Source organism: Myripristis murdjan, chromosome 24 (genome assembly GCF_902150065.1).
Source record: "Myripristis murdjan chromosome 24, fMyrMur1.1, whole genome shotgun sequence".
Classification (NCBI taxonomy): Eukaryota; Metazoa; Chordata; class Actinopteri; order Holocentriformes; family Holocentridae; genus Myripristis; species Myripristis murdjan.
Window position 1 is genome coordinate 8,924,899 of NC_044003.1, and position 14,273 is coordinate 8,939,171.

Sequence of the window (14,273 nt, forward strand, 5' to 3'; positions counted from 1 at the left end):
TGTGATGGTTACATTGTGTGCTACACGGAGAAGACAATGTTTTACACTCACCTCTGGCCCCCGCTCCTGTACATGGCAGGACTCGCTGTCTCCCTCGGAGAAGGAGCCTGACTCGTCGCTGGAGTTGGTGCCGTAGGACTGCTCACATTTGATCTTGGGCCGCACCTGGTTGAAAAGGGCATCCCCTCCCACACTTTGCTCCTGCTGGTCCACATTGAGGCAGCGCGCCACATTGGAGCACGGCGAGGAGGAGAACTCAAACTGGGGCAGGCTACAGGGCGAGCCGCCGCTGCCGTCCTCCGCGTAGGAGTAAGAGGAGCAGGAGCTGGAAGTCCTGGTGCGTGTCTCACAAGACGGCGAGCGCGGGCACACTTTGATTGGCACTGGGCAGCTGGTGATGGACCGTGGACGGCACAGGATTGGGGGCTCAGTGGAGGTGGTGCTGGGAGAGTAGGTCTGGGAGGTGGGGAGGGACTGGCTGGCTCCGGCCCACAGGCCCTTTGGCGTGTGCTCAGAGAGCTCCATCTCCAAAGAGTTCCCACCAGGGTAGGAATGCGCCGGGGTTCCCAGACGGTCGCAGGCCCCTGAGGAAAATATGACACTACGGCGGTCTAGCTCACCTTCCTGTTTGCAGACCCCATCACAGGAGGCAGACTTGAGGGACAAGCCTGCAGGGAAACCGTCCACGTCCTTTGGGGATGTAACAGACAGGCCCAGCTCCCCAGTGAAAGGCCTGAAGTCTTTTTTATGATCTCCCTGAGAGGTTCCTTTGTCCTGGGGGCAGACGAGTCTGTTCGCGAATAGCTGCTGCGATGTATTGGGCAGACTGGGGAGGTCCACCCCTTTCTTGAAGAAGGCTCGGAGACAGGACGGGGACTTGGTTCTCTTGGTTCTTTCCACAGACATGGGGCTGTCCATCTCCATGGCTGTCATACTGTCCTTATCCCTGGCATCCTGCTCGTCCCCTGACAGGCACAATGAGATGGCCTCTTCCTCTGCCCGTGGTTCCACTTTGATCTGGGCCACTGGCAGCCTGTCCTGGCCCGGCACTGCCCCGCTAACGCTGCTCTCCTTTAATGTGCTTGGAAAACCTGAGGTACTGGTGTGTGAGGAGGTGTCGTTATTGTGCTTGTTGCAAGCCCACTGGTATTTCCTGTATTTGGGGCATCGGGGCAGGTCTGACGCTCCGTGCCGATCAAAGTCCAGCCGGCCGTCCGTGAAGTTACCGGGCATAGGCATGGCTACCCGCTCATCGTCAGGGTGTCGCAAGGAGGTGAGGGCATCGGCACGCCGCCGCGCCCTGGGGGAAGTGGGCCTTACTGCCTCTGACTGCATGCTCTCATCCTCTGAGTTGTTCGTCTCCGCTGCCATCTTGCGGCAGAGCAGCAAGCCGTCCTCCTCGCTGCGCAGCTGGGCTTCCAGGAAGCGAAAGCATGAGTCCTCCAGGTTGTGCATGCGCAGGAATTCGGCACAGCGGATGACCTCCTGGATGTTTTCTCTGCTGAGTAACAGCTTAGCAGTGTAGGCAAACTGCAACAATGGGGCGAATCCCCTGGCAGTGACCTGCAAAAAAACAGGGAAATTGCCAGCATTACCATCAGCACAGCCATTGTTCAAAGCCCTTGGAGTGTGGTGAGACAACCCGACAGTTCTAATGACCATAAACAAACACTGTAAAGTACCAGTTAATCTTTTATCGGGTCAGCACTGAACATTCTATACTGACATACATACGGCAGGTTGTGTGTCCAGACTCATGTTCATAACAACAACCCGTGTGACATTCTAGCACTCCATCACGGTCTCCTTTGTGGCCACATTACTGGCTTCCCTGACACCCGCTCAGGACAATATCTTGTACTTGTGAACCCTTCCTCACCTAGGCTGGGTTATTTTAGCAGATACGATCGTTTGAAGCGATGACATGCCTCATTCAGTTGCATGCATTCATCCACGTTTGGGAGCAGCCCGGTGCTTAATGGTAATCCTTAATGGTTACTTAATGATAATCCCTAAGAAAGCAGAGAGAAAGATTTTCCTGACTGGATGAGAGACTTAGACCTGTGACCTTCACCAAACTGCTTTGCTTACCATTTGGAGTGACACGCTGTCTGTGCTGACATGCATGTGTCTATTAGGGGTCCGTACTGTAACTGCACCAAGCAGGTCAGGGCTCACTTTCTGCGCTAGTGGCCTGCGTCCTTAGGTCAAGTGCCTCTAAGCCTAATGGTTTGTAAGACTGCGGCTTATCCTTGTTGTAGCCATGTGGCGTGGGATGATAGAGGGAAGCCTTCCATTTAGACTTAATGCTAGATAATTAGGTAAACTCCTGAGCCTGCAGAAGTCCGGGCCGCCCTCTGCTACTGTTGTTACCAAATAAGCAGACGAGAGAAAGGAGCCAGGGGAGCTGGCTTAATACTAGGCTCGTCTGCTGTTTGGAGATCAGCGTGAAGTTCACACTGGGTTGTGTTCATCACTTACTCAGGCACAGAGCTTTAGCACCCAATCCCGCTGCTTTATCCTGGCTCATTCTCCGGTGACAAATGCATTCCTGTTACTCCCGGTACTCAGGGAACGCGATCAAAACCACACGGAGAGAAAAGGTGCGCTCAACAAACCCAATTACAATGGATTCACTTTGAAACTGGGGCAGTATTGTTTGCTCTACAAAGCACCTTTTCAGGGGCTGAGTGATGTAAAGTCTTCCTTACAAGACTTAACAGAGACTCGCAGATGTCGGGAATGAGCGGTTGCAATGTGGTTTTAATGAGCCCACTGTTTACTGATTGTTTTGCTTCCTTTGTTGGGGGAAACAACACAAGATGAATTACCCTAGGTGGAACGGTATCCGCTGTGTGAGCGCTACATCAGCTTCCAATGCCCCAATGGTCCCTGCCAGACACCCTACTAGTAAAACAGGATTTTCTCTCCTAAGTAATCAAGCTTCCAAAAACCACAGAATTTGCTCTGTGGATTTTTCCATTTGGAAACACGACCTAGCAGTATGCATGAGGAAACACAAATATGTGAGGGAAAAAAAAAAAAAAAATGGCTTGAGGTCATCTGAATGAGTTTCAAAGTGAACTACATCGACGGTTTTTGCAGATATTCGAGAGGAAGGATAAAGATTTGCATTTAGTTGTTGCTTCTTTTTTAACGTTTAAACCCCCGCCGAACCACAAGCATATTGTCTTCTCCAAGAAAAAAAAAAAAAAAAAGAAAAATGCTGTGAAGTTTCCTATGAGATACCCAAAGGCTACAGGCACAAACCTTTATAACACAATATAAGATGTGACTGCAGTAATTTGAAAGTAACATGACCCCAAAATGCAGATGTGTTTAGCAGAATTAAAAGCCACATTGATCCGTTGAAGTTTCCCGTTTTGAGACACCCACCTTGATCCTCAGGTCTCAATAACAATAATAATAAAAAATAAGAATTACAATCACGGGAATCCGAGCGCTTGTTTTCTGTATTCATGCTGCTTTTACACGCCGCCAGATTACGACCCATTGTGTGAGTTGTTCAATTGACGCTCATATTGATTGGGTAATTGTGTTAATTCATAAATAGTGTACTTGATTCACCATATTTATTGTGTGATTCATGGACTGAATGATGATTTGAGTGGGTTATGTAGACTTGCCCTGCTACTGGCAAGTGAAGAACATTGCTAATTTCCAGCCTTGTATGTTTGTGTGTGTGTGTGTGTGTGTTTTGTTTTCATCCACGGTGCTTCTGAGTGAAACCTATTCTTATTTATATGTAAATGCAGGATAAACATATAACAATTCTGCTTTTAAAAATTCAAATCACACACACCCTTTGATTTTTTTTTTTTTTTTAGCGTTTGCTCTTTACCCCTAAATTAGAGTCATGTTACCGTGATTAACCGGTGAAATGATTTTTTTTAATTTCATTTCAAAGGCACTCACATATAAATACTATATGTTTATACTTACAGTTCCACCCTGTCACCCATTATCCATCTACCCAGTTATCATTCATTTACCATATTTCCCTTTTACGGATGACGATTACTCATGGCAGCCTACAGTATTTGCCATTTGGAATCCATTTGGTATATCAGAACGTGCAGCCATATTGCCTACATTGTTACCGCTGTGGCAGCCACATTTCATCAACTCTGCTATAAAAAGCAATAATAAGGCGCATTAGCATTAGCATGTGGATTGTTTTCCTCTGGGTATATCTAATTTTGGGCTGAATTCCAAACAATACCCTCGAATTTCACCGACTAAACCGCAGAAATGTAAATGTAAGTGTAAATGCCACAGTATCATTAGAGGCAGGCGAACGGGGGGCCATATGTTGAGTGTTTGTTATGATCTAAGACATCATACCTCCACCGATCTAAACAGATGTGTGGCATACTGAACGCACATCTGTTTGCGTACCAACACATGACTACCACAAACCCTTCGCATAGGACGCTTCCTGTGCATCCATCAAGGGGGATGCGCTTTGAGTGAGCCCGGCTGATGAATCTATTCTTCCCCTGTTTATCCCGTGGATCCACAGGCTCCCAGAATGCCTCTGGTCTGGAGCACCTTGCAGCGAGCTCTGTGTAGCAGTCTGTCCGGCAGCATCGCACCTATCAGTCATTGTTAAGAGGAAGCTGCTGACTCTACATCCATGCGGGGGGATGGGGTGTATGTGTGTGTGTGTGTGTGTGTGTGAATGTGAGCGCGCCTGTGCACAAAGTGGGTGGGTGGGTGGGAGTGTGTGTGTGTGTCTGAGTGTGACGGATTGGGGGAGGGGAGAGGCTTTGACTGGACTATCCGCTCTACTGATGAGCACAGCACATCCACTATAGTATTGCTGCAGCACTGCTCAGGCTGCATCACTGCTCGCACACATGTACACACACACACACACACACATGCATAACACGCCAGGCAAAAGCAAATGTCTCAGCAAACTGCGCGTACTGGGCCTCAAATGCAGAGAAAGCTCGGCTCAGCTGACACTGCCTCTCTTCATTAACCCCTTCACTTACATGCATACATACACAGATGCACACACGGGGCAGCTGGGCAAGGCGGATTCAGCCGCGCCGACTGCAACGGTGAAGCCGGTCGGGTTTAAATGAGGCAGGGCGGCCAGGCCTGCTGCATCCAGGCCTGCTGATAAACAGCAAAGCTGCTGGAGGAAAAGTGCTGAGCGTACCAGGGATCTATTTTCAGCTAGTATCAGCAGCTGCTGCCTGCGGGAGTGCATCTTTATGTGTGCCCTGCACCATATGTGATTACTCCACTGTTACAACCAGCACAGCAGCCTAATGAAGGCAAGCGTAAAGGGAACGACATGCGGATGAAGGCTGGGAGGGGTGTGCGGGAAGGGGTGGAGAGGGGATAAAGACGAGTGAAGGAACGATTGGAGCTGGAGGGGGGGGGGGAAGGAGGAAGATAAAATGAAAAGGGGAGGAAGACGAGAGGGAGGATGTGACTGTTTCCTGGTCATTAGCGGGGCCGCCATGACGTATGAAGCATTTCAGCTGTTAGTAGCACTTATTGCGCGAGTTAAGACAAAGAGACAAAATTAATCAATGTGACAGATTGGGGCCATTTTAGGCTAATGCGGCCCTGCACTGTGTCTGGAGTGGACAGGCGATACCATTACAAGGCAGGAAATTATAGGCAGTGGCGTATCGCAGAGCCGAACAATTCACATGACATTTTTAGGAGCGCTGCCAAATATCCTTTCATAAGCGAGCTGAGAAATACTATACTGGCCTCCCTCCCTCCCTCCATCTCTCTCTATCCTCACTCCCTCCGTCTCCCTCTTCCTGAACTGAGCGCTCTTCCCTTACATCGGCCTTTCGCCTCTGAAGAAGAGAGGGCTAATTTATGCAAATGTGCTCCAGTGAATTCCTGCATGTCATGCATGCTAATGAGGACATGGCATGGATGACAATGGAGTGCTTCCCCACGCAAGAAAAACACTCCCTCTCCACTCGAGAGAGAGAGAGAGAGAGAGAGAGAGAGAGAGCCGACGCTTTAACATCAGATCTGCTGAGTAACCTGACATTAACCTCTGCCTTCACAGACAAACAAAAGGAGCCTGAGTCACAGTGCTAATGGAAATGAAATAGGCCCCCGTACTGTACGCTGCCACGACGCCATTGTGGGTTAAAGCGGCACGTTGGGAGAGATGGAAGGGAAATGCACAGGAACAATGAGTTTTCCGGTGGGCTACAGAAAAGCTCTAAAGCCTGTCGCTCAGAATACTGAAGCAGCCATAGACGATATTAACCCATCACACAGCTTCCATCAGTCCTACAGCCTGTTAAGGATGCGTCATACTAATAAAGGGAAAGGTCAATACCGCGCTAAGAGAGAAAACCTGACAAGAGGAGCAGCTCCTAACATAATGGAAATCAAAATAAAGCGACTTGAAATTGATGATAAATCTGAAATGTGTATGCCTGCACACACTTGATACTGGACTATGGCCTGGATCATATGACAATCATATGTCCATATTTAAAAAAAAACAAAAAAACCTCTCTTTTCCCTATCCACACGAGCACACCAGACTGTCATCTTCAACGTTAAATGTTTCGGAGAGCGTTTTTGAAAAGCCCCATGGAAAACGCAGAGCTGTCGGTAAGTAAACTTCCCCCCTGACAGTGGATTAAATCAGATAGTGTACTTCTTAATCCCCTCCTAATGCAGCTTACAGTACATGGCCAGACACTGGAGAGGACATGACCCTACCTCTTCACCATTTAAGACAACTACTCTTATATTAAAGGAACATGATGTCTGCAGGCTGCGAGCCCTTTATCCCTCCGGAGTGTTCTTTATCCCGAAGGAGTGTTTTCTTCTAAATTAGGAATTTGCTTTATTTCGCCAAGTACATGGATGTATTATGAAATGCCCTAATGGGCTGGTGCCATGTAGGATTGAACAAATAACGTCAAAAACAACAGATTATATGTGGAACAAAATCAAATACGCTACATTTACCTGATATATTCATCGAATATTGTTAGTTTCAGGTCTGCCTTCAGAATTTATTTTGTGATCTGATCAAAAATCTGCCCATTCCTTTCATTAAGCAGGATGTTTGCTGCTTAAATGTCTGGGGTTTAGAGGTTAAATATAAAGAGCATAAACACAGGGATCACTCTGCGGGCTGTCGCCCAGCAGGCTGGCTGCTCAAGGTGCTCCTCCAAGCAGCCTCTCACACTCAGACAAAGACCCTGCATCTCCTCTGTCAGCTTACGGGATGAGATGTGTCCTTGTGTTGGCAGAGAAAGAGAGACCCCCTGCTAAACCGGGGGGCTGGGTATTAGTGCCAGCAATCCCCACCACATCGTATCACTCTTCCCTCAACCCCCTCTTCTTCTTCCTCCTCCACCCAACCCCCATCTTTAGAGGAGGCAGAGCTGTGCGCCTGGCTCCCGGCTCCCACCATCTGTCTAATAAGCTGTGTATGTGTGATAGTCTCCTGGCTGGGCACAAGGTGTGGGCCAGGCTGTGTGAGGCCCCTCAGATTAGCTGGCATTGTGCGGGTCGAGCCCTGATCAACTGTTTGGTCTGCAAAGGAGGAGGAGGAGGAGGAGGAGGAACGTCTCATCAGCGCCCTCAACCTCCAGCGCGTTACCTTGGCCTGCCTCTGGACTGTGTCAAACTACTTCACCTTCTGTGCAACAAACTTAAAGATAAGATAAGATAAGATAAGATAAAATAAGATAAGATATTCCTTTATTAGTCCCACGGTGGGGAAATTTCACGTATTACAGCAGCAAAGTGGATAGCAAGATATGAAGCATAATTTACACTATAAACAGTATATACAGATAATAAGTACCAAAGAGCAATATAACATTATAAACTAGGGTTGGAGCGGTTTTATATCAGGCTGATATCTGCTTTTTTTTTTTTATTATTATTTTTTTTATCCATGTCAGGTATGAAACAGATTACTTTCTAGCTCTTTTTAAAAAGATTTTTTTTATTTTATTTTTATTTTATTTTTATATTTGGCAGCATATTCCTCATCTTTTTATTTTGCAATTGCACTATTTTCTGTGTTCATTTTGATTTAAAGCATTTCATTAAAAAGAGATTTACCCAAGTAAGAGTTTTGTTGTTTATTTTAATGTGTCGTGATGTTCAGACTTAAATATATTAAAAACTGGCACAAAGTGTTGGCTATCGGCAGCTTCAGTTAAAAAAAAAAAAATCAGAATCAGCATCGGCCTAAAAAAAAAAAACAAAACTACAAAAAAAAAAAAAAAAAAAAACCTTACAAAATCAATCAAACCCTAACTGAAACCTTTTCTCATTTGCCATGAATCATAGCAAATCCTCGCGCTGGTGCAGGTGCAAACGCTCTCGCACGGCGGGAAATGTGTGCAAATGTGTGTGTGTGTGTGCGAATGTGTGTTTTCCATCGGCGATGAAAAATGAGCAGCTTTCCCTGGCCCATGACTAAGGGGAAGAGCTGACAAACAGGAGGTGGTTTGAGGTCGGTGAACCAGCCCTCTGCTGAATCACAGCCCTGGCCTCTCCTGTTTCCCTCTGCAAAAACAAGAGAGGCCAAAAATGGCTACTGGGACCATCCACCACCCTCCGGCGTCCTCGCTGTCCTCTCCAGCGGTCTGGAATCAATCATCGCAGCCGGCCGGAGCATTCCCGAGCCGTGCTTGAAGTGAGACGTGCAAACAAGTGAAGAGTGCAGGAGCCAATTATTGGAGTGACTGTATGAATGGTTATTTGATTCCATTTGGTCCAGAACATAATTCCCTGATCTAATTTATTCGGTAAATTTGATTTCCGCTGCAATTTAGGAAAGAGATTCCAACGTACAGTACCGGGTGTGCATAAAACCCACGAGCAAATTCCCACTGCTTGTCTCTTGATGGGAGAACTAAAGGCCACATGTTGATAAGTAGCAGCTACAGTACGTGAGAGCAGTGTGCTGTGATCACGGGAGCACTACACATTTACAGCTTCACGATATGACAGTGAGGCGGACGGGAGATAGAGCAGCTGGGTGCCACCAGTGTCGTGATGACTGCTCCTCTCCAGCGGAGGGCTCTCTCTTTGAGATCCCTCTCGTTCGCTCATATTTACGGCATGCCGACTCCTATGAATCCCCCCATTGTTCTAAAGCTCGGCATAAATGTGATGTAGAGAGATGCTGTGAGTGTAGCCTCCATCGTCTAACGCAAACCGAGCGTCCTCTGTTCCTTCCCCCTGCCGGCTGGCCAGACCACAGCGTCACTAACGGGAGACAAAGCCGGATTGTTGTGTTCCCATGATCTGATGGCCAACAAAGCCTCGATAAAAACCGGCTCCCCCTCTGAAAAGCCGCAATCACATTAGATATAGATGATGTCACTCACCCAAGGCGGCCCCGGCTACTACGAGGGGCAGCAAGGTCATCGGAGACGAGTGACGGCGGGGGAGGACGTCTTTGCCCCCCCCCCCCATCATCCCACCCACCCTCCAGCTGCAACCAAAGCTCTTCTAATTTGCCCTTTGTTACTGTACACATAGGTGGCAGCCTTCAGTGGCGCTGGGGGGAATGCTCTGTGCGACTGGAGCCAGACACATTAGTGTCAGTGGAGTGTGCTAAGCTAGCAGACCTAAAGGCTGCGGCTCTGAGCTGACATAGACCAGCGGAGGCCCAGCAGCCCTGACCCCCCCTCCCCTCCCCTCCCCCTTCCTCCCTCCAATCATCCCGGCAGAGGAGGCTCGTGTTCGGAGAGAGGAGCAGCTCTACAGGGACACACACACACACACACACACACACACACACACACACGCACGAGGCAGGGATGTGTCAGCATGCGTGAGTCACAGACCGTGAAGCACAGGGCGACAGGGGACCTTAAACCTTGACGGGCCACATCAAGGAAGTGACATTCCTCCATGATGTGACAGCACCTTGTCTAGACAGTCAGAAAGAGAGACACTACCTGCCAAGAAGGGCAGACAAGTGACATTTAACGGGAAAAAAATCCACCTGAAAATACATTTAACTGTTAAAAAAAAAATAGCTACTGGCACTGTCCTTTACCCTTCTGGGGCAATTTTGTTGTTATAAAAAAAATAAGGGCTGAATAATTATTTGGAGTATTATCAAAATCAAAATTGCAGGAGCAGCATTTTTTTTTTTTTTTTTTGAAAAAGGTCAAATGTGAGATGAGATAGCATTACAAATGAGGTATTGCAGTGCTACACAGACGCCTTGGCCTACAAATCACGTTTTCCACATGCTTGTTTGGTGCAGCCCCCAGCAAAAATCACATCATCATCATGTGATCATCATTATCATTATCTTCATTATCTGTATATACTGTTTATAGTGTAAATTATGCTTCATATCTTGCTATCCACTTTGCTGCTGTAATACGTGAAATTTCCCCACCGTGGGACTAATAAAGGAATATCTTATCTTATCTTATCTTATCTTTTCATAGTTTTGTGAAAATGAAAATTACCAGTGTGATGTAAAAAAAAAAAAAGATTGTTCCTACTAAAATCATATATTTTATTGCACTCACAGTACATCAAAACAATGGAAATGCCATTTTGTTTAAATGATTCAGCCCTAATAATAACCAAACAGCTATTATGGCTATTTACATCTTTCTGCATTGGTATGTGTTGGTAGGATTTGTCCGTATGCAGTTTCCCCTTTGTGGAGGAATAATCCTAACCTTTGTTATAAACTATTTTTCTGTCAATCCATTTATATTAAATGTACATCCTGGTTTTACACCTCAGCAGGAGTAACTCTCTCTCTCTCTCTCTCTCTCTCTGGCACATTAAAGCACCAGTCACTGAAAGACGTTACTTTCCAGACTCCCTCTCACACCTGAAATACCCAGCGAGTCATGCATTATTCATGCGCAGGAACGAGTGAATGAAAGGGATTCTGCTTTGAACATCCGGGAGCCGTTCCCTGCAGTTATTCTTTGAGTTAAGGAGGAAGAAAAAAAAAAAAAAAAAGCCGTAATACTCATTTTGCATAAGACGACAATCTTGTGATGACTTCTTCTTCAATGAGCGCGGTGACAAAGTCGTTTGACAGGCGTTACTTTATTAATGTATGCCGGCCCCACCGAGGGGCCACGGCTCTGCGGCGCATGTGGCATATGCCCCACTTTTCGGCACACATGTGTGCACGCATGTGTGGGAATGGCTGCGCGCGTGTGACATCAATACGTCAGAGGGGTGCTTTCATCATGCCTTCAGCGGAGCAGCTCTGACGGGGCTCAGTTTAAAGTGACAGTGGGAGCTGAGGTGAGCAAGAGCAAAGTGTTGCTGAACCTGAGATGGCGTTAATCTCGCGGCAAAGTGTTACCTGCTGCTGACAACTGCGGTGGCGGCAGTTGACAGGTGCTAATTAGCAATCACAGCCCTACAGTCTCAATAATGCACCTTCTCGCACCTTTCACCGAGTCTTTACCCTCCAGCTATCATCTTTAACAGATCAAATTAAAACACCGCTTGCCGGCATCGTCTCTGATAACAAAAAAGTCGGAGCTGATGGAGGAACACAGGAAAGACTAACATTAATCCAAAAGTTAAGACTGAACTAAAGATGAACAGTGTTAAAGGGAAAAGAGGACGTTGTGGAGATGGTTTTAAAGACACTTCATCAGCTTACATTTGGGAAAACCTGAAATGCTAAAGATGCCAGTGCAGTCAATGTTAGTGATGTTACATTCCTGAGCAATATGATTTTTTTTTTTTTTTTTTTTTTTTTTGTACGAACAATGGGAACCACATCAAAGGTGAAAGCTGTTCTTTTTTACCACTGTGCCCAAATCTCACCGCCTGCCCTAATCCACTCCCCTTTACGCGAAGTGACTGAGAGCAACAAGGCCCATCCGGATTCTGGGAAGATGAGCCCCTGCTCTGCCTCTGATTGGCTAATCCTTCCCCGAACCCAACCCCACCCTAACCGTAACCTTAACCAACCAAAACAAACAGAGGTAATGAGCAGTAGCCACTCGAAGGCAGAGCAGGAGCGGGTGTACCCCGTCAGACTCAGAGGTAGATGATGTGTTTGGAGAAAGAAAGAAAAGAAAGAAAGAAAGAAAATGGGCCAAACTCGAAAAACGCAGCAGAATTTGAATGCACCTCTGCGATAAAGGCGCGCTATCAGCCAATCACACGTCAGAGCTCATTGATGCTGCAAGCACCAACGAGCTGATGCAGATTAAAAAAAAAAAAAAATCCAAGGTACTATATGTGTTTTATTAAAAAATATATAAATATCTAAACCTCAACAACATGCCTGATATGACTGTTTACAGTTACCATGGCAACGACCAGGGCCGCCACAAAACAGAGGGTTGTAACCGTGCGCGTGTCGAAGCGTTGATGTGTGAAAAATGACGTTTTTCTGTGAGACTCGTGTCCCTGAGAACAAAATTTTTATCGCTCTTTGTTGCATACAATTTGACCCTTGTGTGCCTGAATATGAAAAGCAAATGATAAAGACATAGAACAGAATATTAGATGTGGACAACTCTGCATTGACTAAGATAGGGGGTCTGGTCTTGTTGGCTGTGATTGTGCTGCTACACTGCAAAAACTCAAAATCTTGTCAAAATTTGTTTCTTGTTTCTAGCTAATTTTCAAGTGACAATTGTCTAAAAACAATTTACTTCTGAGGTGATCATGTCTTATTTTAAGTGTAATGAGATATTTTGACTAGAAATAAGACATTTTTGACTTGAAATAAGACAAATAATCTTGGTAAGATTTTGAGTTTTTGCAGTGTATTGGAAAGGTGCAGTTTATCCTGTTTAAAAAAATGTCTCTGATGGTGTGCGGCTATTGACACTGACACCGGGCAGGAAAAGGGAGCGGTTAAAGATCTGCCACCCTGCCTAACGGAATGTCTTTTGTCTTGGTTTTCAATGGGACGTTTTGAGTGTTACATTGTTTTTTTTTTTTTTTTTTTTTTACGGCAGCCGAAACCAAAATGCATCAGGGGAGGCACCGCTTTAATGTACGCACCTCTTCAGGAAGGCTAACGACCAAGCCATTCTCTGCCTGGCCCACCAGCGCCTGGAGGAAATACTCGCTGCAGGCAGCCAGCACGGCCCGGTGCCCGCGGAACTCCTTGCCCTCCACCAGGACAGTCACATCGCACAGGATATCCTGCTTCCGCTGGTCGTTGAGGCAGAGGAGGATATTGGTACAATGAACCGTCGACTCATACACATACATGGGGGCTTCAGGCTTCTCATCCACGGACATTCCGCTCACGCCCTGGAAATAGAAGCACAACAGAGAGAGAGAGAGGAGGGGGGGGGTCAGCTTACAGCGGAGCCCAGCGAATGCATACCGCAGGGCTGACATCAGCCCCACCAGCCAGCTCCAGCCAGCCCCATGATTCAACACATACAAGCCTGACTGCCTGCCTGCCTCTCCACTTCACATGCTCACTTCCCCTTTCCACTGTAAAACCCCCCGACTGCAACGTTGTGCACACCCACCCGCCGCTCAGCGCAGACACAACCACGCACTTGTACATACACAAATAAACACACATCAGACCACGTGTACATGCATGAGTTTATGGGCACAGAGTTCGCAAGCACCCCACTGCAATCCATTCACACACACACACACTCACGTTGCTGCAAAGACACCGTACATTCTCATACATTCAACTCCAACTGCGTTACAATAATGACAGCATGGAAATAAAAGGTGCTCCGTTGGGTTGAGTGTAAAGGGCGCTGGGCTTTTGCTCGAGAAGGGAAGTCCACATGTGTTTGTAATCTAAGAGGGACTCACTGTAAAGGTATGCCGAGCAGCTTGGACACACTCAGCAGGAGTAACATCGGCCGAGGCAGGTTGAGAGTACAAATACAAAACAGCTTCTTCACAGGCAAGGCGGGACCATATGGCTTGCAGAAATGCACTTTTTTTGGCGTGACAATAAAAAATTTAAAGACATAGAACATCAGGATAAAACAGTGGCGATCTGCAGCTTCACACCAAAACGGCATCAGCATATCTCCATATTGATGCAATAATTGAAGAATATACTCTTATGCACAATTTGCTAGAACAGGCCCACTAAAAAAAAGAAAGTTAGTGGATAAATAATATTGTATTCAATGTAAAACACCATTTACAGGAGCTCCAGGATGCGGTAAGTGACATAAAAATAAAGAAAATAAAATGAAAAAGAGTTATGACCTTGTGCCTTTTAACTCCGGCTCGGTCCCTCGGGCGGGTGAGTTTTCTGATTCGCTGGGCGGCTC

General features: G+C 46.7%; 1 protein-coding gene across 1 annotated transcript in view; it reads right to left on the reverse strand.

Annotated features, from left to right (window-relative positions):
* The window catches only part of bach2b (BTB and CNC homology 1, basic leucine zipper transcription factor 2b), a 92,957-nt gene that overhangs the window by 16,727 nt on the left and 61,957 nt on the right, over window positions 1–14,273 (reverse strand). The window contains exons 2-3 of the mRNA XM_030047417.1: window positions 13,015–13,269; window positions 52–1,563 (exon numbers count right to left, since the gene is read on the reverse strand). Coding sequence (XP_029903277.1) covers window positions 52–1,563; window positions 13,015–13,257 — 1,755 coding nt within the window. The 5' untranslated portion in view covers window positions 13,258–13,269. The remainder of the gene's footprint in view (window positions 1–51; window positions 1,564–13,014; window positions 13,270–14,273) is intronic.